At 34.0% G+C, this 24,161-nt stretch overlaps 1 protein-coding gene across 1 annotated transcript in view; it reads right to left on the minus strand.

The window, feature by feature from the left end:
- Positions 1-724: 724 nt before the first annotated feature.
- Positions 725-24,161, minus strand: part of LOC128238064 (nesprin-2-like) — a 47,042-nt gene continuing 23,605 nt past the window's right edge. Inside the window, 9 exon segments of the mRNA XM_052953640.1 lie at positions 725-2,778; positions 3,254-3,274; positions 5,029-5,086; positions 5,391-5,436; positions 6,240-6,363; positions 7,033-7,151; positions 8,006-8,152; positions 8,694-13,796; positions 16,516-23,442. Coding sequence (XP_052809600.1) covers positions 2,760-2,778; positions 3,254-3,274; positions 5,029-5,086; positions 5,391-5,436; positions 6,240-6,363; positions 7,033-7,151; positions 8,006-8,152; positions 8,694-13,796; positions 16,516-23,442 — 12,564 coding nt within the window. The 3' untranslated portion in view covers positions 725-2,759.

Here is a 24,161-nt window from a genome sequence, read left to right on the forward strand (position 1 = left end):
TGATCCATTCTGTCTGTAAAAATTAAATCTAGATCAAAATACATGATAAGATATATCAGCAACTGTTACAGTGACAACTGCATGGAACAAAATCCTCAGTAAGAAATCCTCAGTATTGAAGAAACGCTCTCATGAATATAAACAGCTCACCTAGCTCTGTTCAATGTTTAGGCCATATTAAAGGACAATTATAGACTTGTAGGTAGATAGACAATATCTGCATACTGTTTTGAAGTTAAAACTGATTTACAGTTCTGTGTAAATAACAATACATAAATGATTGAAAATTATACTGCAGCCTTTGTCATTACAGTCTGGCTGTTTCTCTGGCATGAAAACCATGTCGGCCATAACTCATAGACAAAGAAAGATATTACATGAAACTTGGCACACACGTTCACAATGATGATTGTCGTTGCAGTCCGGCTGTTTCTCTGACGTGAAAACACTGTGTCAGCCATAACTCATAGACAAAGAAAGATATTTCATGAAACTTTGCACAAATGTTCACACTGATGATTCACATAAATGTGTGTACAAAATCCCTATACTCTTCTGAATTAAAACACATTTTTTTTCTGAATTAAAACACATTTTTCTTCTGAATTTAAACACATTTTTCTTTTAAATCAAACCACATTTGCTCTATCAGATCAACCTCACCACTTTATATTTTCATAATGAGCCATCACAGCCAACTCAGTAATGTTTAACAGAAACAAAATAGATTCAAAATAAATATGATTTAATTGCATTAATGATCCCCATAACAATAACATATAACACACTGATTTACAGGTTCCAAAAGCAATTAGTAACAGAAATCATAACAAGACCTTCTTGGAAGCTGACAGTGGCATCAAATAAATGTGTTGTAATATAAGGTGCTTAAAAACATTAAAAGAACACATTTTAAATGCCAAAATGTATACAATTCACCGTAAATATTACTGAAAACACTTGATACATTTTATAACTAAAAGTCTTGATAGTAAGCACAGCAGTCTGGTTTAGCCACTGAATCTAAGAACTATGTGCTGAAGATGAAAGCTAGCCCTTAAAGCTGCACTCTCACAGATCAACTGTTTGGAAAACTTTTTTTAATTTATTTTTTGTATTTGAATGAGCCATTGTTGATGTAATGTCTAGAAACCAGTGAAATAAGAAAACTGACTATCGATGAGGTTGCAGATTTTCATAATTATGGTCAAAAACAGATGTTTTATGGCTAAAGCGTTAATAACGCTTAAAGAAAATTGAAATTTTCAGCTGTATTTCGAACAATTTAGATATGTTCTATTGTGAGTCATCTCATACAACTTCATTGAAGGTACTGATGCGAAAATCAGCTGATTCCGAGATAAAATTTGAAAAAATGTCAAAACTCTCAATCTGTGAAAGTGCAGCTTTTTAAATGGCCATGCAATATAAAATGTGGCGTGACATGATATGTTTTACACAACCAGCTTAATGATATATACATGAACAACCCAAACTAATTCTATTTACAATGATCAGAAATATATTAGTTTTACTATTTATGAATAAATAACAATTTCATCATACTTAACATTTTAACGAAAACAAATACTAGTAAACATAACATTATGTAACCACTATGGAATGGGCAACTGAATCCGATATTTACAAAACACAGTCTTATATTTCCATTGACATACTTTCTTAGATACATGACTGTATAAATTATAAAACTGCAATATTGATATATACATCTTTGAAATAAATATGGGAATGTATTGCGCCATGCCAAAACTTCTATTTAGAAAATACATTTTTACCAAACTAACTATCATTACACCAATTTCTAGCAAATAAGGCCTAGTTTCCATTAAAGCATTATTAAATACATTGCAATAAAATAACATTTCTAGAAGTGAAGACTTTTATAAATCCCCGAATACAAAGTCATGCACATATATGTTCGAAAATCTATCCCCAAACACAAAGTCATCCACATATATGTCAGAAAAACTATCCCCTTATACAAAGACATGCACATATATGTCCGAAAATCTATCATAATAAAACATACAGAAGAGCACTAACACATTATGTACATCATAAAACATTCTTCGTGGGACTTCATGTCTATAAAAGCCTACAAACACTATATGAACACAAACATTCTGCAACCATGCAGAAAACTCATGATTAAGCCTCATCTTATGTGAAAAAAACTCAGATAAATGCATGTCACTGTTGTCAGTACCAAACTGTATCGGTTTTATACTTTCTCCTCATATGAACCCTGGAATCGTTACAGATAGTCTAATACATCTTGCTTTCTCAGGGCTCACATTTTGTAATCCTCATAGATTTTTCCCAATCCATATACTGTACTGCCCGAAACTTCCGGCTCAACAGTTTAGGTCCAGTGTTGTTCCCCGATTAACATAATATAGTTGACTTCACGGTCAAAATTATTGGTCGTAGATTTCTGATCAACATAATACAGTTGACTCTGCGTCAAAATTGTCCACTGTAGGTATAACTTACATCATATTCACTGTACTGGTCGAAATTGTCCACTGTAGTAGGTACACCATATTCACTGTACTGAAATTGTACACTGTAGGTATATCTTACATCACATTGACTGTACTGAAATTGTCCACTGTAGTAGGTACACCATATTCACTGTACTGAAATTTTCCACTATAGGTATATCTTACATCACATTCACTGTACTGAAATTGTCCACTGTAGGTCTTACACTGTAGGTATATCTAGCATCACATTCACTGTACAGGTCTTTCACTGCAATAGAATAATTTGGGATCTTAGAATCTCATTTAAAATATGCTATGTAAAGTAATATTTCCAAGACCTTGTTGCGTATATCAATTTCATTCAAGACCTTCAAGGTAAAAAATAAAGTATAAAGGTTAATTAAGAGGTAAAAAGGGGTGAGCATCAAAATGAAATTTTATAAATGCCCAATGCTGTGAACCCTCATAACTCCGTCATCAATGGGGGTCATAGTACAGACGACCATCTTGTCATCAAATAATCCAAAAATCAAACATCACTATATAACCATAGTTGAGGGTAATGAACTATTTTACTGGTTTTTTTTAAATATCATGAAAAGAATGATATTTTGGGAAAGAATTCAATTGGATTAAACAATATTAATTGTATAAAAGTGCATTGAACCAAGGAATAAATATCATTTATAATATGTAAGGATTGGAAAAGAAATAATTCAATTGACTGAAAAAAAAAGACTTACACATGGGCAGGAGGCTCAGCCCTGAAAAAATGAAAATAAATTGTGATCATGTTAAATATACAAGAAAACAATAAGAAATGTTGCAAAACATTACATGTATGGGTATGTGTGCATGTGTACATGTGGGCTACTTTATGTGCACTACTCAATCAGGGTATGTGTACGTATGGACTCATTTTTCTCATGTGTACATTGTACAAGTTAAGATGATATGTTAAATAGCATGAGGAAAATAATAAATGTGATTTTCCGGGAGTCTAAAAGCACAAGTTTAAAGTACAATTTTACAAACAACTTTTAAACTCATCTGCAAATTTAACATGGACATTGAGCTATGTGAACAAGTACACATATAAATAGTGTTTTACAACTGCTCTTATTGTACAAACTTTATTTCCATTATTGCTACCATGAAATCCTTATGGAGATTTATGAATGCAATTAAATGGTTAATTTTTTGCTTTTCAACAAAAGTTCCGGTAATAAAGATAAGTAAACTGAAGACCTCAAGAGTCAGATAAAAAGGACTGAGAAAGACATATTAAGTCAAAAAGAGCTTTAAATAGGTATGTCTAATTAATGTCAGAAATAGCTTTAAATAGGTTTGTTTTATAAATAGGTAAGAAAGAGCTTTAAGTTGGTATGTGTGTTATAGGTAAGAAAGAGCTTTAAGTAAGGTAGGTATGTGTGTTAGAAAGAGCTTTAAGTTGGTATGTGTGTTATAGGTAAGAAAGAGCTTTAAGTAGGTATGTGTGTTAGAAAGAGCTTTAAGTAGGTATGTGTGTTAGAAAGAGCTTTAAGTTGGTATGTGTGTTATAGGTAAGAAAGATGTTTAAGTAGGTATGTGTGTTATAGGTAAGAAAGAGCTTTATATTTTTTGTGTGTTATAGGTAAGAAAGAGCTTTAAATAGGTATGTGTTTTAGGTCATAATGAGCTTTAAATATGTAATTACGTTTTAGGTCAAAAGAGCTTTAAATCAGTATGTCTAATTAAGGTCAGAAAGAGCTTTAAATAGGTATGTTTTATAAATAGGTAAGAAAGAGCTTTAAGTTGGTATGTGTTATAGGTAAGAAAGAGCTTTAAGTAGGTATGTGTGTCAGAAAGAGCTTTAAGTAGGGATGTGTGTTGTAGGTAAGAAAGAGCTTTAAGTAGGTAGGTGTGTTATAGGTAAGAAAGAGCTTTAAGTTGGTATATGTGTTATAGGTAAGAAAGAGCTTTAAGTAGGTATGTGTGTTAGAAAGAGCTTTAAGTAGGTATGTGTGTTAGAAAGAGCTTTAAGTAGGTATGTGTGTTAGAAAGAGCTTTAAGTTGGTATGTGTGTTATAGGTGAGAAAGAGCTTTAAGTAGGTATGTGTGTTCTAGGTAAGAAAGAGCTTTATATGGTATGTGTGTTATAGGTAAGAAAGAGCTTTAAATAGGTATGTGTGTTTTAGGTCATAATGAGCTTTAAATATGTAATTACGTTTTAGGTCAAAAGAGCTTTAAATCAGTATGTGTGTTATAGGTCAGAATGGGCTTTTCATGGTCAAGTATGTTTTTGGTAAGAAACATAGATAACAAATGTATCTTAAAAAGAGTGCAGCAAGAGGATGCCTATGGTCCTCGCTCATTTCAGTAAATCCAAGAGCAAAACACAACAAATATGTGTTAATGGTTGTGTATAGCAAAAATGATTTTTGAGTTATGGTATAGGTTTTGTGAAACACACGAACATACCAAGGGTATGACAATAACTCAATTTTTATCTTATTTACAAATAGACAGCATATCTTACGATTGTAAGCTCATCCAGCGCTGAAGGCGGCCAAGGTAACTGCTGTTTTCATCACGGGCTGAAACAGAAAATAAACTCTTACATAAAACAATCAACTAAAAGCTAGTAAAGTCAAGCAAAACAGCGTACTTAATACCCATCAAGAAGGAACAATGCGGATTAACCTTTTTTCCCCAAACAATAGAAAAGATGCATTTGGATTAGATCATCAATTATGCATTAACAACAGCCTAGGATCTACATTTTCTTTTTCAAAATTATAAAAGACAAAGCAGGAAAATTACACTGTAATATTTTTTTTTACATTGATAATTTTACTACAATATGAGCCTCATAAAAACGTATAGAGCCAGGCAACTTACTGAGTTGGACGTCTCTCATTCGACCATCTGTGTCCAACTCCTTGAACTGAAAGGCAAACATCAATAAGTTGTTTAGGAATTCAAAAGAACGTTTTACAACTTCTGCACTTAATAATCTTTTAAACATGCTCATGCTCAGTCCACCATCAAAACATCATGTTAACTTTCATGGGACTTTCCCCCTTTTTAATATCTAAATATTATTTTAACTCTTTTCTTCACTATTAAAGTGGCCACGTCAGCTGACCCTTGATATATTACTTTTCAATTAAAAAGGGTATCTATGTGGTTGTCATGAATATTAGCCACAAGCCCCTCATACATGTAGGTCAGTGGTGGGCATTCGGAGGCCTGGTAGTCCATGCTGATATACAGTGACAGTTTTAGTACCCCATACCCAACAATTTCAGCAATACCATCTAATGTTTGGTGCTTTTTAAGTGTTTTTACATCAGCCTTGTAGCCTGATGCTTGATGAAGTGAAGTTTTCATTAAGAAAGGGGTGCCAATCAAGATGACAATTCCTTTTCTTTGAACAAAACACCATTGGCTTGTCGACTATAATACAGTTGCAAAACACACACCAATATTTTTCTGGATAAGATATGGTACTAAAGAGAGGCTTTCAGCCAGCCATCCTTTGACCTTTTACCAATCAGCATTTCGGAGAATGGGCGACATTTTAACCCAACTGACAACTTTTTCATCCATTTCTATTCATTAAAAATTAATGCAGGGTTTATCTGTTAAAAATCTGACTGCTTGTGATCCTCATTTTATCAATATTGCAAGAATACTCAGACGAATGATGATGAAAAAATCATATGAAATGAAACTTGTTAGAAGTACCTCCTGTTCTCCGAGCCTTTCACCCAGCGTGATCTCAAGCACCTGTTCCAGTTGGCGTGTTTTCTCTTCCAGTTCTGCGTTACTCTGAGCCAGTCGCTGATGCTCTGACACTGTAGCCTCCAACCTGCCACACAAAAATACATATCTGTGCTGAATCTCGGAGCTTTATACAATAATGCGACATTATGAATATGAACTCCTTGCAACAATTCTCAAAATACTTATTTTACTAAAATTCAGAGTAATCATTATCATTATCGGCTCGACTCAAAAATTAAGTAAATGATGTCCTTTTCAAAAATAATAAATTATCATCAAATCCTGGAATGAAATGTTCAAAAGAGCTTTATTACTATGATACAAAGGGAACTTAATGAACAAGGCAAGTGGATTCCATTACTTGTCTGTATTTCTCAGGCGATCAAAGAACATTACTCAAGCATAACTCTACAAACATTTAAGCCAGAGTGACTGAACTTCCTACACATCTGTATATTGTCAGTGACTATTTGTATCAGTTTTATGCTAATATATATCATATAACATTTTTTTAAACATGTCCCAAGGTTTGAGTTTTGCCAACAACAAGGCTGTGAGAATACTTTGACTTTTTTTAAACAATGAGATTACACAAGTAATGTTTAATATGAAAAACATATCATTTTTGTATAAGAAATAGAGCACATAAAATGTGTATAATTATAAGCCCACAAGTTCACAGCAACAGAGCATCTATTGTACGATCTTTTTCAGATGCATAAATGTTTTGAAGCTTTAATTAACTACATCTTACTTTTTCCTGAGTTCATATGACCTGGTTGGTCGTTCCTCCACGGGGGTCACTGAGCCGGACGAGGGGGCAGGAGAGGGCTGGATGTAGGAGGTCAACAGTCGGGTCTCTAACTCTCGTACCTGAGGGATAGAGCCTTATAATGTCATAAATACATTCCTGAAGAGAGAACTCTAGGAAGCCCAAAGTATGAAAACTGTGTGACATCAATGCTCACGTGTGCTCACTTCAGCGGTATTCACATATTCAATTATGACATCTTCAAAAACATGTATCAACAGTCAATGTTATGTTATGATCACTGCAAGCCAATACTAAAGCTCACCCATATCTCAGTCCATGAAGGGGCATAACTCAACAGCAAATGCTGAATTTAAAGGGGCTAGACACGAGATGGTCCCAAAATCGGCAAATATATTATTTCCACAAAACAAGCCTATAATAGTCAATGTGAGCTAGTACGCCAATAATACACCATTTTACATGAATAAAATAATAAACATAACAATCATGTATTGGTCTCATCTGCATTTATCTGATTAAAAATAGTGCATAATGGTTTCCAAGTTTAAATCATTTCTGTTAATGAGTACAGATAAATATACCGACACAATTTTTAAAAACTTACGTGGTAAATTCTGAATTGGAAAATACGCAAAAACTGTGAAAGATGTGTGCCGTAAGTGATGTGGTTCCTCAGTAAATTAGATTCAAATGGTTGTACACAACGATGTCAATTCAATGTATGGTTTTGAATTTTTTTTTTTTTTCGTGCGATTGTATCATCTGGTGTCTAGCCCCTTTAAGGTTACGGTCCTACTATGAATGATGTGTAATCACTGAAAACATGATTGTGTTCTTGTTTCATACGAGTATCTTGAAATTTCACCAAGGTTTCAACACGGGACACAAAGGCCATGACAACACATTTTGCCTTCCTTGAAAAACTAAACATGGTCTAATGACTTGCCCTTACCTTAGCCTGAAGTGCGGTGTACTGCTGCCGGAGAGCCCGATATTCCTTCTGGACAAAGGGTAACTCCTGTTCCTTCTCTCGTAGGGACTTGGACAGGGAAGCAAGCTGAAAGTTCAGGAAACTACGGTCCTCAGCTAGCTGGCTCACCTACATTACAGGATGGTAGGAAAGTAGATAGTACATCAGTAATTATTTAATATAATTTGTTTGTATACTATCTCATTTACAGGCAGTTGAATTCAAGAATGCATTAGTCTCTTAAATACAATTTCAAGACAAGAGAGTCATGGCATATCTCAACAATTATTCAAGTAATAGTTTATGAGCGAATATTGTGTCTGGCAACATGTGCACCAAGTTGTATTCCAATACCTTTCAACATTTTTTGAGTTATGGCCAAGGTGTTTTTGCCCAATGTAAACTTTTGGAGAAAAAATTTAAGATATATTTAACTTTCGTTCTGATCATTTTCTCTATATTGTAATGTGTTTCTGTTTCTCCTTATGTTATGTATGTATAGGCTATTAAATGAATAAATATGTTTGAATTAATGTCAATGCAGATGCCAAGGATACTTATTGCACCAAGTTTATGACAAAGAACATGCCTTAAAAAAAAGAATGCTCTTGCGTTACTCAGCACGTTCATATATCAATCCTGTATTAATAAAATTGATAACTATTTGTACCTGCATGGCTAACTGTTGACACCTGGCTTCCCGCTGTTTTGATCCATGCTGGGCCATGTTCAGGTCCAACTGAAGCTTCGTCTTCTGTTGTATTGCCTGGTTAAACTGGTGCTGCAGCTTCGCATAGTCATTGTGGAAACTTATGGACTTGTCTCCATTTGCAAGAGCTTGACCCTGTGCTTTAAGGGCATCTCTTTCAAACTCTACCTTCTGTAAAGAATGTTCTATGGTTGTTTTCGATTCTTGTAATTTTGCATTCTGTGAACGAAGTTCTGAGCACTCTTTTTCCAGTTGTTCAACTCTGTCTGCAAATGTATTTCTTGTCTTCTCAAGGTGAGCTCTTTCAGCTATTGAAGTTTCTTTATCAGTAGATTTGGTAAATTCCTTGAGTTTAGAATGAAGGTCTTCAATCTGCTTAGCAAGTCCACTATTATCTGTAATAACTTTGTTGTATTCATCACTCAATGACTCAAATTCTGTTTTCAAGGCATCAAATTTCAGAATCTGTTTATTTGTCTTCTCCAACTGCTTCTTAACGGAGACATTTTCTGCTCTTGAGATTTCAAGATCTGCTTTAACAGACTTACATTCAGTTTCAAGGGCATGAATTCTGTCGATCGCAGCACTTTGCTGTTCTTCCATCTGATATTTCAAGCCATCTAGAATTTCATCCTTTTCTTTGTGTTCTGTTATTGACTTTTCCAGTTCTGAGTCTTTTGAAGTTAATAACAGTACTTGGGATTGCAATTCTCTGATTACACTATCTTTTTTATCTAAACTTTCATTAACCTTTTCTATTTCACTTCTTGATTCGTTAAGAAGTGTTTCCTTTTCCGTTAAAATATCAGATTTATTCTTCAGCTCTTCCACTGTTGTTTCTAACTCATGAATCTGCTGCCTGAGCTGATCAATCTCTTTACTGGATCTTTGCAATTCATTTTCTAGATCTTTGTTTGATTTATGAAGGTTTTCTTTTTCCTTTCGTTCATTTGCCAGCTCTTCCTCTATACTTTGCATTTCAGCTAATTTCCAATTCAAGCTATCAATTTCATGTTTCTGAACTTCATATTGAGAACTTACTGCATGAAGATTTTCAACTGTCTGCTTGTATTCAGTGGTAACTTCACTGGCTTCCTTTTTAAGCTGAATTAAGTCTTCTCGCAAGCCATCCATCTCTTCTTCCAAATAACCCTTTTCCGTTTCTGATTCCTTCAACTCTTTTTCAAGTTTAGCAAATTGATCTGTAATTTGATTAGATTCTTTTAGTTTACCTTCAACAAATTCCTTTTCACTTTGAACTTGCTCTAAATCTTTCTGCAATTGTTCAATTCTTTCATTATTGACATGCAAACTTTTGAGTTCCGCTTCTAGATTTTCTATTTTCATCTTTCTTTGGATATTTTCTTGATTGATTTCATTGTTAGCATTTTTCATTTGCTGAACAATAGCTTGGTAGCTTTCATTATCTTGTTCAAGCATACTAAACTGTTCTTTCATGTCCAAAACTTGTCTTTGAGCCATGGATTCTTTTGCGACTGCCTCTTCAACTTGTGAATTTAAATCTAGCAATTGATTTTTAAATTCAGCAATAAGTTTCTCCTGATCTGTGGCAGTTGATTTTCTTTCAAATGTTTCTGCAACAAGACTTGCCATCTGATCTTCAAGACATTCATTCTGCTTTGTTAAATCCACAGTATTATCTTTCAAGTCTGAAACAGTGGATTTCATGCCATCAATTTCTTCTAGAAGTTCTATATTTTTATTTTGAGCTGTAGCATAAGCAAGTCTTAGTTTACCTACTTCCTCTGAAGAGTTGGCTGCTAGTTTTTCCATTTCAAGAGCTAGTTTTTCTTTTTCATTTACTAACGCATTATTCGCTTCTTTAAATTTTTTGATATCTTTTTCTAGCAGGCTTTTGTCTTTTGAAAGACTTGCATTTGAACACTTGAGATCATTTATGATGTCTGTTTCTTCTTTCAGTTTCATTTCAAGACTACTTGCTGTTTCTTGCAACATTTCACATTTATGTTCAAGGTGCCCCATTTCATTTGTCTCTGCCCTTTCATTGGAAACCAATTTCTGGTTTAATAAAGCTATTTCACTTTGATAATGCTCATTCTTTTCTTTGAATGCCTTTAATTTAGCCAGCATCTTTTCAAACTTTGCCTGTAAAACATCATTTTTCTTTTTCAATGAGGCATTTTCCTCAGACATTGTATTACATGTTTGCTTCATGGTTGCAATTTCCTCTTGCAGTCTTTGATGTTCAGCTGCATCATTCACATGGATACTTTCATAAGCTTGTTTTGTTTCATGTCCTGGAGCAGGTTGATGCAAAGGAACTGATGTTTCTTGCTGGACCAATTCCTCTACAATAGGCATTTCTTCAGCAACGGGTAATTCAGAGGTATTTTCGTCTTTCGTTTCTGATGACGGATATAATTTTCCTTTTGATAAATTCTGAAGCTCTTCCTTCAGCACAATGTTCTGTTCTAGTATCTCCTTGTTGGTTTCTGTTAAAGCTTGGTATTCAGTGTGAAGTTCTGTGAACTTAATTTGCATCAAGTCCATTTCTGCTTGCAGTTTTGAGTTAACATCTGCAGATTCATCAAGAAGAGGAGTAACAGTAGCAAGTTCCTGCTTGAATTTCTCATTGTCTGCACTTGATTGTTGTATTACTTCCTGAAGCATGTCAATCTGTTGTTTTCTCTCAGTGAGGATTGAAGAAAGCTCAACAAGTCTTTCATTAAATTCAGCATCTCTTGCTTCAAAAGCTATTTTTTCTGTTTTCATTTCATCCAGTGTTTTCTTCAAAGATTCATTTTCATCTTGCATTGAACTGATATCTTCAAACAAGTTTTGCTTTTCTAACTTAATAATTTCAATTTCTGTTGTTAATGATCTCAATTCATTCTCTAGCAGTTCTTTCTGACTGCTTTTATCTTGGGGTTGTTGGCTATTTGTGGTTTGTATTTCATTTAACAATTCTGAAAGTGAATGTTCCTTGTCTTTCAATAGTGCTTCATAGTGTGATACCTTTGATTTAAGATCAATGTTTTCATTCTGCGTCTCTTCAACTATCTGCTTGAAGGAGTCATTGCTTTCATTTATATCAGAAAGTTCACTTCTAGCAAGATCAATCTGTGCTCTTAACGTTACTTCTGAAGTAATAAGTTCTCCTATTTTCTCCTTAATGCTTGCATTTTCACTCTGTAGGTTTTCAATAAGTTCTCTGTCTTCTGACTGGGATCTGTTTACTTCTGCAGATAAATTTTTATCTGTTTCATTTTGCAAAGAAAGATTGTCAATTTCATGCTGCTTTTTGTCAATGTCACTTACAAGAGTTTTATTCTGTTCAATAAGCTCTGTAAGTTTGGACTTCAATTCCAGGACCTGCTCAGTGAGAACATGTGATTTGTCATTATCTTGCATAATATCAATATCTGCTTTTAATTTCCCCACATTCTCTTCAAGAAACTGGACAGCATCTTCCTTCTCATGTTTTTCGTTTTCTAAAAATTCTAATTTCTTTGTCAGATCTATCACATTTTCTTTTGATGTTGACAGTTCTTCCTGTACCTGTTCTAACATATTTGACTTGTAGGTGTACTGTTCCATTAGTTTTTTACTCTTCTCCTCTTTGTCCGTCTCAGCATGACCCATGTCTTCAATTGTTTGATTTAACTGAGCAATCTGTGTGTCTTTCTCATTTAACTGAATCATCAACTCTTCTGACATTATGGTTGAGCTCCTCACACTCTGCAATTCTTCTGACAATTTCTGAATAATATCTTCTTTATTCTCTATAAGCTCTTTAACTTCTTCAACTTCAGAGGAAAGACGAATATTATTTTCAACTACCATGTTGTGCTCATGAAGTTTCATTGACAATTCTTCATTTTCCTGACTCATCTTTTTCATCTCTTCCGCAAATGCATTATTTTCTGTTAAAGTTGACTTTAACTCCTGTTGAAGCATCTGTAACTCCTGTTGAAGCATCTGTATAGTATTTTCATACGAATTATTTTGATCAGTCAAATTTTTTAACTGATTTTCTTTTTCTGAAAGTTCCTCTGTTTGACCTGTTTTGACTTCTGTAAGATCATAAATTTCACCATTAAGTGATTCAACCTTAGACTCTAAATGTCTTAACTGTGATTGTACCTCCTCACTAGGGCTCTGAACCTGAAGAAGTTCCTGTCTCAAGTTATTATATGCTTCAGTCTTCTCCTGTAAATCTTCTTGCAATACAGAATTCATTTCTTGTTTCTCTTCTACAGAAGCATTTAAATGTTTTAAAGATTGTCTTAACTCAGACACATCATGTTCCAGAGTTTCTATGATAACTTCTTTGCTTTTAATGGTCTCATCATATGTCTGCTGCTCAACTATTAACTGTTGAAGTCTCTCTTCTACCTGCTTTTTCATTGTTTCTGAGGTATGTTGAGATTCTGTCAAAGTTTGTATCTGGCCCTGCAGCTGCTGGCAGAACTCTGCATACGTCTGACACTGGGTCTGCAAGTCCTGCACACTCTTCACCATTTGAACCATTTCTTCATTCTGAACACTTTTTTGTACACTTTCTGTCTCCAAAGTCTGGGTCGATTCAGGGACTATGTCTCCTGAAGCTTGTGACTGTGTAAAACCTGAGGCAGGAGCATCTTTAACACTTTCAATTCGTTTCTGTAACTCTTCCTTTTCTTTTAGTTCCTTTTCTAACTTAACTTTCGTCTCATTTAGCTGTATTTTTATTTTCTTAGCTGTAGCAAGGGCTTTTGTAAATCTCACTTCTTTCTCAGTCACCAATTTCTTCAGATTCTCAACCTCCTTCTCCAATTCCTGAACTCTGGCATCTGCAGTACCGCCACCATTACCCTCTTCATTTGCCAACTGGGTAAGTCTTTCTTCCATTTCCTGCATGTTCTCCAATAGGAAAGCTACCTTCTCATCTTTTTGTTTCACAGTCTTTTCAAACTTTTCCAATATGGCATCCTTCTCTGCTCTTTCATGTTCCATGGAAGTCAGTTGATTGTTCAATGATTCCAGTTCCTGCTTCAATGCTAGAACCTTCTCTTGCAACTCTTTCTGTTCCACTGATGAAACCTGAAGTTAAAGGAAGTTGTGTTTTAGTATGCGCTTTACAAGGTATTGCATTTACATGATAGTTTGCTTATAAATTTTAACATTAAAGATTGTCCATTGCATGTTTGATTTAGCCTCAGGCACTCTTTATTGACATTATATTAAATAATTTCAAGCAATTTCATTTAATCATATTTTAGTACGGTAGTGGATAGTGTCTGTACTGAAAACTGCTAAGTTCTAAATTATATTTATAGCACAAATTAAGTTTGGTAATCGTATAACAAACAAGGGCAACCCTATATGCCGCCACTTTGTGGGGGCATAAAAAGTGTTAGTGAACATATGTGGAATTACGGTATGTAATAAATATTGTGTTTTGCAAGCACAAATCTGTTTAAAGCAGAGTAATTAACTACATCTACTAACTAGCACATTGGTAGTGATAGAAAATGTATCTCAGTTACTTCGAGCAACATCAAATACCCACATTTTTATGTACAGAGATAGGTAATGTGACAAAAATATTGATCAATAATACAATTCAAACACAACAAACACTACAAGGAATTCTTCATAACATAACGAAATTACACAATTCCAATTGTATGGCAATCCAGTTTAATACTCATGTTTTTATTAATTACTTCCAGTGCTGATTTTATTTCACATGAAAGGGTTTGTATCTATCAGATAGACTCCCACACACAACTGAGGAGATGTTACAATACAGCTGCTGCTCATAGTTGTATTATTGATTATCCACTCTGCATTAATATCATAATAATATTGCACTAGAATAACACAGATTTATCTATATTCTCAACCAATACTATGTCTTAAAAGTTCCCAAAACACTTAAGATCTGATTAAACATATGCTGCAATAAAATTAATGGCTAAACAATCTGCAGGGAAATATAACACTTGAAAACAAAGCAAAACCCAACAATGTGCCAATTCGGCAACATCGCAGAAGGCCGGATTTTTTATATGACAATTCAATTTTTCATGTGCATGTGTGTATATGTAAACTAATCAAATGTCATGAAAATTGGAGATTCATTTTAAATATCCTGCCAAAAAAAAAAAAACCTGTAAAATATCCATGAAAAATGTTGAATTTATGACATAGAAAAAATATTTCTTAAGATTTGACCTACATAACAAATGGATAAAAACTATTGACTTTATGAGAAAAAAAATATATGACAAGGGGTTAATATTTGTCCTAGTGACCTAGTTTTTTTTACCAGAGGTGACCCATATTCACAAATGTTCAAGACAACATGTAGACAAGTATTCTGAAAAAGTTTCATAACAATTGGATAAAATCTATTGACTTTATGACATGGAATAAAAACTTTAACGCAGAATTGTTAATGACAGCCATATTTGCCATTCTATCGGCAGTAATTTTTGTGTTTGCCCTACATTGTCAGCCATCAGAGGTGCTTGATTTGTAAAATGTTAAGTTTCTTATTTGTGAAGAATCGCCACTTATTGCTGATCACGACTGCGATAATTGTGCATGTGCCTATAGCCACGCCCTCTGTTTGCAGGTGAAAAGACGGAATTATAGTGTCAAAGCCGATTTATAATTATATCACAATATCATGCAGTGATTGACAGGTCTTTTTTATAGGTGGACAGCCTAATTTTAAAACTGATGCAGTTTGGAAAGGCTAACACTAAGTCAAATAGAATTCATTCACCAATTTCTTCGTGATTAAGAAACCACAGTCTGATTAAGAAACCACAGTCACTTCACTGCTCTCTCCTTCCTTAGATACAAAGAAATTACTTAATAAACTCTAACTTAATAACAACAGACATAAACATTTTGAAAAAACTTAGAAAGAATGCAAAATTAATTCAGAAAAATAAACTAGTTCTGAAGTATTTCAAACTTATAGAACTTATATTACCCCAAAATTAAAAAAAAATAATAACACAGTACAACTATGAAGGCAAGTCTTACACAAATAAGTATTGTAAATTTTCACTTTAAACATTTTAACAGATAATGAGCAACAAGAAATGGACAACGTTTAAGTCCATGCATTCTGACGAGAAACAAGTCATGGACAACAACGACAACAAATCTTACAATACTCAGACTTGAGAAGGAAAGGAGGAACATTTGGAAACATTTTAATATACTGTTATATTTGTTAATACACTGAAATAATAATTCTGGTATAGTTTTAGAATTAGATAGTATATACTATTTATCATTATTTTATTAGTTTTGTAGATTATAGATTAGTTATATTTTACAATTGACAAGCAGTGTTATCATGCATGATGCAAATCACTAGCACACAAGCTATCTGGTATTGCTAACAAACTACAAGTTGCATGCGGGAGTACACGTTTGGTAAGTGAATACCAATGGTTAATGGCTACAGTTCAATTCACATACTGTTGTATCAGGGTTTTCTGAGGGCATTCAATTTGTTTTAGCAAATATAGCAAAGCTTGATTTTATAACCTTATTATTTAAAAAAACAAAACAACTTTTAGCTGTTTATTTTTAAATAGTACAAATATTTTGAAAAATTTGATGCATTTATAAGAAAAATTAAATCCCCTTGTAAGAAGAATTGCATCCACTTGTAAGATGAAACGCATACAAAAGCATTACACCTCAGAACAACAGCAATGTGAAAACAACAAACTTCCACAAGCACTATGAACAAACTGCTATAAAATTCAATACACTCTGTGTAACAGTGTACCTTATCATCCTTAGAGTGATCTTCAATGCTATTATCATTGTCTCCCACAATATCAGATGCTTTGACAGGTCCAAGTTGTCTGCTTGTTTGGTTTTCATCAAGTTTTAGTTTTAGAGACTTCACCTCACTTTCTCTTGTCTGCAAAATGGTAGATGTCTCTTCCAGTGACATGTCCTTTTCTTCAATAACTTTTCTCAAATCCGTACACACTGTTTCTAGTTCTGAAATCTTCTTATTGTATGTATCTTCATCAGTTAATTTCTGTGTTTGCAATTCTTCTTTGTAAAGTTGGATTTCATCTGATAAGTTTGAACACTGCTTTTTGTATGAAATAAGTTCATTGTTGGCTTCATTTACAGACTCTCTCAAAGAACTAATCAAATGATCCTTTTCTTCACACATGCCATTTAGTTTTAAACAGGCTTCCTTTTTAGACATTAATTTTTGTTCAAGAATTTCCTTTCGCTCATTTAATTCACCTATTTGCGACGTATAAATTTCCATTGCCTGTTCTAATTCACCAACTTTATTCTGTGTCAAGTCAAGCTCTTCTTGCATGGAGTCTATATCAGTATTCTTTTCTGCTACAAGATCTTCCATTTGTTTCAAAACTTCAGTTTTTTCATTTATTCTTTTCCTTAATTCACCAACATCTCTTTCCAACGTCTTGTTTTCAGTCTCTAAATTACCACATTTTTCAATTATCTCATCCATTTGATCTCGGTCTTTCGCAAATTGCCTTAATTCACCAGCAGCTTTCTTTAAATCACGTTCCTTTTGCTCTAAATTCATCTCCAAGTCCAATTTTTCAGACACTAACTGGTTCATTTGTTCATATAATGATTGAATTTCTTCTCTTTCATTTTTCAGAAGTTCTTCAAATCTCTCCTTTTCAGTCTCTACACCTTCTCCAGATTGTTGTAAAAGTGAGATTGTCTTTTTCAAGTCTTCTATTTCAGTAAGCTTCTCTTTCAATAAGCCCTTAAGGTCATGCATTTCTTCATCTTTAGAATGTGAAACTTGTTCCTTCTCCGTGTTTTGATGATGCAGCATTTGATATTTGTTATTCAATTCATCATAACTAGTTTTCACATCAGTGACCTCACTTTGTAAAGTATTCAAGCTGAGTTTCAAGTTAACCTCAGTCTCTTTTGACATTTCTTGAAGAGATTGATAACTGCTGTGATAATGCTGCAACTGGCTTGTTAAATCAGCACATTCAGACTTCTTTTGCTCCAGCTCTTGTTGTTGGACTTGATAATTTTCACTGATTTCCTGTAAATGCATCCTTGTTGACTCTTCATGACTGTGTGTGTCTGCCACTTCTGATTGCAGTCTGTTTATTTCCTCTTGCAACTGCCTGTTCAACTCCTTCAACTGATCATTTTCTGCAACATATGCTTCTCTATCCCTCTGTGTTTCAATTAAACTATTTTCAAGCCTTGAAACTGTTTCACTTGAGTCTCTGTCATGATCCTTTGAGCTAGAGCTAACATTTTTAATTTTTTCTTCAAGTTTCTTTATTCTGGCATCTTTTCCTTTGCACAACTTCTTTAATTTCTTCAATTCTGCTTGAAGATCGGGCTCTACTTCAACCTGGTCTTTCTTTTCTGTGACACTTTCGTTATTCTGCAGTCCCTGTGTTTCAGTCGTTTTTACCTGGCTTGGTATTATTTGAGATTCAATTTCACATATATCTGGTGCATGTGCATTATTCTGGTGTAGTGAAGCAGATGCACCTTGCACATTGGAGACAGTTTTCACAATTTCTGGAGCAAACAATGTTTTTTCCACAAAAGGTGTTTCTTTACTTTTTTCGAAATTTTTCAGAGCAAATACTTCTTTTTCTAAATCATCTACCATTTTTTGCTTCAGCATCAAAGACTCTTTTGATCTTTCTTCAGTATCTTGTAGTGATTCAATTTGTTGTTTCAAAACATTCTTTTCTTCTTCATATTGGTACTTTATATAACTAACTTTTTCTTCTGAAAGCCTATATTCTTTTTCTTGAGCAGCTAGGAACTCTGACTCCTTCTTTTGAACAGACTGTTGGAGCTCGCTATTTTCATTTCTAAGTAATGTAAGTGTTTGCTCTTGCTCTGCCCCTAGGCTTTGAATGCTCTCTAACTGTGCTTGTAAGTTTTGTATCAGGCTATCCTTTTCAGACTGTGATAGCTGTGTAGTTTGACTTTCTGATTGAAGTTTTTCTACCAAAGTGCAAGAAACTTGGTATTTCTTTTGAAGATCTGTGAACTCTGTTTCCATTCTTAATGATTCTGATCTAAGACCATCCAAAGCTTTGTTAGTTTCTAACACTTTTCCATGGAGCATATCTACTTCTTTTTGTAAGTTTGTAACTAAATGCTCATTGTCCTCCCTTGTCTTTTTCTCCGTTTCATATTTACCTTGCATGTGATGCAGCTTTTCTTCAGAATCCTTCAATGATTTTACTTTCAAATCCAAATCTGTCTGTAGATCAAGCAATGCCTGTTTATTTTCTGTTTTGAGGGATACAATTTCCTGGAATTCTGATTGTAGAGAAGAAAGAGACTGTTCATTTTCTGATAATTTTGTCTGTGTGTCATTATAGTATTGGTAATACCAAGAAAGTTCTTGCTGCATATTGTTTCTGTCACTTGTCAACTGCTCTATTTCTGATTTACTTTCAGTAACTTTGGATTCTAGTTCCACAATTTGCACTTCTCTTTCTTTCAAAATTGTTTTATTTTTGTTCTGCACATCTTCTAGTTTCTGTAGCTTTGATGTCTGTTCATTAAGTGTTGTTTCTTGTTCTGACATTCTATCAATTTGGTCTTTCAGTTTTATTTCTTGTTGTGAAAGTTTCATCTCTTGCTCTAACTGTTGTTCTTGGAGATCTTTGATATACGTTTCCTGCTCTGTAAGTTTTCTTTCTTTATCCAAATAGTGTTGCTTATAATCAAGCAATTCCTTATTTTCTACCCTGAAAGTCTCAATATCATTTTCTTGTTTTCTCATGGTCTCTCTTAAAGAATCAATTTCAGTTTTGTATCTTTCTTGCAATTCTTTGTCTGAGAATTCAGAATGCTCAATGAAATCTTTTAATGTTCTAATCTCCATGTCTTGTTTCTGAATGTTCTCTTTATAATCTTCAATATTTTCCCCAGTTTCTCTCAAAGCTTTCTGTAAAGATTGCAACTGGACATCTTTGGTTTGTAGTTGTGAAATTGTTTCCTCAAACTGCTTTTCTAATGAATCTGATCTCCTCTGCAAGGTATTGACGAGTTCATTGCTCTCTTTCCAATCAGATGTAACTTTATCCATTTCTTCAACAACAGCTTTATGTTCCAATTCCTTACTCTTTATTTCTTCTACTAACGCTTCACATTTACTAGAGACATTAGCATGCTTTTCCTGCAAATCACTCATTTCCATGCCTTTACATACCAGGTCTTGTTCGATATTATCAATATTGTTTTTTAGAACTGAAATCTGAGTATCCTTCTCTTGCAAAGTTTGTTGAAGTGCTGCATATGCCTCATCAAATCCCATACACCTACTCTCCCAAGCTTGGGAAATTTCTGACATCTGTTTATACAATTCACTATTCTCAGCTACCTGCATTTCAAGTGAAGAAATGCCTGATTTCAAATGACTTACTTCTTCAGTCAATTTCTGTATTTCTTCATCTTTTCCTTCAATGAGTCGATTTTTTTCTGAAAGACTGGCTTCCAGATTGGTCCTCATCACCATTAAATCATCTAGGTCTGTTTGCAGCTCCTCCAGCTGCACCTTGTACATCTCCTTTTGATTATCTAAGTCACATCTTGAAATATTAAATTCCTCTGTCAATTCTGAAATCCGCTGCTTTAGTGAGCTGATAAAGTTTTCATCTGAGCTAAGTCTAGATGAAGCATCATGGTACTGACTCTGGGATTCATTTAAGCTAGCATTTAATGAACTGACCTCAGTTTGTAGTTGAGAAATAAATGATTTGGACTGTTCTGCATTGTTTTCATGAGCAGAAAACATCTCTTCAAGTCTCTTAATCTTTGTTTCTTTACCTTTACTGACTTTATGTAACTTCTTTATTTCTGCTTCTAATGATTCCTTTTCTTCTTGGATTCTATCAATTTGATTTGACAAGTGTTCAGCTTCCTCATTCTTCAGATCTACTTTTTTCTGAACGCTGCCAAGTTCTTCTTGAAGTTTGTCCCTCTGTCTCTCCATCTCATCCCTTTCTACACAAAGTGATTCAATTTCATTTCTACTGGCATCAAGATCATCTTCTAATCTATAGATTTCTATGGTCTTTTGATCAAGGGCTTCATGTGCTGCATCAAGCTGATCCTCTAAATCATGGCAATGGTCCCTCCATTCATCAACATCAGCGATGGCATTATCAAACTTATACTGTAAGTCATGCTCTATCTCATCTAAGACATCAACTTTGGAATGCAATTCTTTTACACTTTCTTGTAATATAAGTATATCTGTTTCTTTTTCAGATATAATATTTTGCTGTTCTTTAACATATTCCTCCATTTTCTTGACTTTTGCATCTTTGCCTTTTCCAAGCATTTGTAACTTTGTCTTCTCCTGCATTAATTGTTTATTCTCATGACTCAAAGTGGCAAGTTTTTTCTTCATATCTGTACCTGACATATGAAGCCCAGTTACACTGTCCTCTGAAATTTCTTCACTTTTAGGATCTTCGCCTGAATCACTCAGGCTTCTCTCCATAGATGCAACTTGCTCTGATTTTGTTTCTCTTTCTTGCACAACATTTTCAAGGTCCCCTGACAGGTCCTTAATCTTTAGAACTTCTTCATCTATATTTCCCCTTAGCTTCTCCAATTCTTCTTTTGCACAATCAAGTTCAAACTCAAGAATGATTTTTTCCTCTTTCAGTTTTTTCAGCAGTGATTCATTTTCATTCAAGTCACTGATATCTGTATCTTTGTCTTTCACAGTCTCCTCTAGTTCCTGAACTTTTACTTCTAGCTGTGAACATTTAGTTTCCCATTGTTTTATGTTTGCTCTAGCAGTGTCTACATCTTGTTGAAGCTCAAGTTCTCTTAAGTTTAAAGTTTCAATAACAGTATTAAGCTCCGAAATCTTTTCATGTAATGTTTTATTTTCTGAATCCTTCATCGATATTTCTTGGTCCTTTTCTGTCACACATTCTTCCATTTTCTTAAGTTTTGCTTCTTTTCCTCTATTTATCTTTTGTAACTTCAATTGTTCCGCAACTAACTTCTCTTTCTCAACCTGCATAGTTTCAACTAACTTCTTTTCTTCGCCAAGTAAAGCTTCAATGTTTGCTATTTGGTCCATTTTCTGTTTGATTTCAAATGATTTTTCTTCCAACTTGTGTTCAAAGCTTTCATTTATCTGCTTAATTTTGGCACTTTTTCCTTTGTCAATCATCTGCAATTTTGCAGTTTCAGTTTTAAGTTTTTCATTTTCTTTGCTAAGAATTGTCAACTCTGTAGCGTTTTTATCATGTGTCCTGACTTCTTGCCTTTTTTCCATTCCCTCTCTTAGAGTCCTTATTTCAGTATCTTTTTGATTACAAAGCGTTTCCAACTCAGCCGACCTGACTTGGATTTGTACACTTGAAGCAGCATCATAATCACTCATAAAATTTGAACTTAGATCATGTACTTTGTTGTCTAGTGTATCTCTGTCCGCTAGCAGTGCGTCTCGTTCTTTCCTTAATTCCTCAAAGTTCTCATTCATAATTCTAAGCTTTGCATCTTTACCCTTACCTAATTTCAGGAGTTTCTTATTATCTTGCTTGTATTTATTTCTCTCCTCCGTGACAAGTCTTAACTTTTCAGCAAGTTCATTGTGTTCAGGATGTGTTTCAAAAATTTCTTTCTCTGAGGTCATAGATGAGAAAGATGAATTCAGACTCGAAGATTCCATGGGAATAATTTGCCCAAGTATATTGTCTTTTGCATCAAATGTGACATTTTCTCCCATAACCTTTGGAGTTTGTAAAACAGGAGCCTCTTTTTCATACTCCATTAAATCTGAAACTGTAGGTCTTTCAATGTTTTCTGTTTGTTTCAAAAGTGATTTAACTTTTGCTTCCTTTTTCGTTAATTGGTTCTGCAAAGAAGCAACTTGTGACTGCAACTGTTTTTTGTCTGTTTCAAGTTTATCACAATAATCTTTGAAATCAGAATCTGGATCCAATGGGGTCCCTTCTGAATTTTTCATTTCATTCAAAGTTTTCTCTTTTTCATTCAATTTAGTTTTAAATTTTGCAATTTCTTCATTCTGTTCTTGCCTGACTTGATCAAGAGAAGCAGCATTTTCTTGTACTAATTTTTTCAATTCTTCAACTTCATCGGTGAGTAAATCTACTTCCTTTTTACTTTCTGCCAACTTCACTTCAAGCAATTTCTTAGCCTGAATGATCAGTTCTTCATTATCAGTCATTCCCTCAAGTGACATTTTCAAATCTGCAATCTCATTTAGCAGTGAGGTTAACTCAGACTGTAGGTTTTCACTCTTTTTCTTTTCTTCTTGAAAAGTCATTGCCTGCTTAGCTAAAGATGCTTGTAAAGATGACCTGACCTCCAATAATTCATTCACTTTTTCTGTGGCAATTGTTAGTTGAGTTTGTAAGTTCTCTAAATCAGCATTTTCAGAGCCAGCAAGTTCTTTTAAAGAGGACAGAGAATTTTCAAGCAATTCTTTCTCTTTAGATAACGTTACATTGGTCATTTCAGCTGTCTGAATATTTTCCTGCAATGAATCAAGTGCCAAAGTTTTCTCTTCTATCTCATCAGTTAAAGTCTTAATATTGTCATTAAGTTGTTGATTGACTGTTTCACTTACACAAAGGTTCTGCTCTGCATTGGCCAGTTTTTCCTCAAGTGTAGATACTTTCTGCTGTTCATTTTGAAGATCAGCTTTGATAGTCTCAACTTCCTCCTGTAATGTTAAAATGAAAATTATTATTAATAAAACATGTTGATTATTATCATAATATACCCAAATAATATTCGTGTCAATTCCAAACAGAAAGAAATCAATATTGCTCTTTATATCACAAGAGTTGTCACAGAGACAGCGCGCTCGACTATTCCGCCACTTTTCAGTGTAAGCAGTTGCTGAGATATTAAGCTATGTGTGCTTACACACAAAACCTTAAACAGAATTTCTAAGTCAAATAATAAAGGGCAATTATTTGCATTAAATGCAAACTAGAGTTATCTAACTTGGTTAATTAAGTAGGTTAGATGGTTGAGTACCATTGTATCAAGTCTCAATGCAATACCTCAAGCAGTTGCTGAGATATTAACCTATGTGTGCTTGCACGCAAAACCTTAACCAGAATTTCTAAGTCAAATAATAAAGGCCTATTATTTGCATTAAATGCAAAGTAGAGTTATCTTACTTGGTTAATTAAGTAGGTTGGATGGTTGAGTACCATTGTATCAAGTCTCAATGCAATACCTCGAGTAGTTGCTGAGATAATAGCCTATGTGTGCTTGCACGCAAAACCTTAACCAGAATTTTTAAGTCAAATAATAAAGGCCTATTATTGGCATTAAATGCAAACTAAAGTTACCTAACTTGGTTTATTAAGTAGGTTGGATGGTTGAGTTCCATTGCATAAAGTCTCAATGCAATACCTCAAGTAGTTGCTG

Source organism: Mya arenaria, chromosome 6 (assembly GCF_026914265.1).
Source record: "Mya arenaria isolate MELC-2E11 chromosome 6, ASM2691426v1".
NCBI classification, from domain to species: domain Eukaryota; kingdom Metazoa; phylum Mollusca; class Bivalvia; order Myida; family Myidae; genus Mya; species Mya arenaria.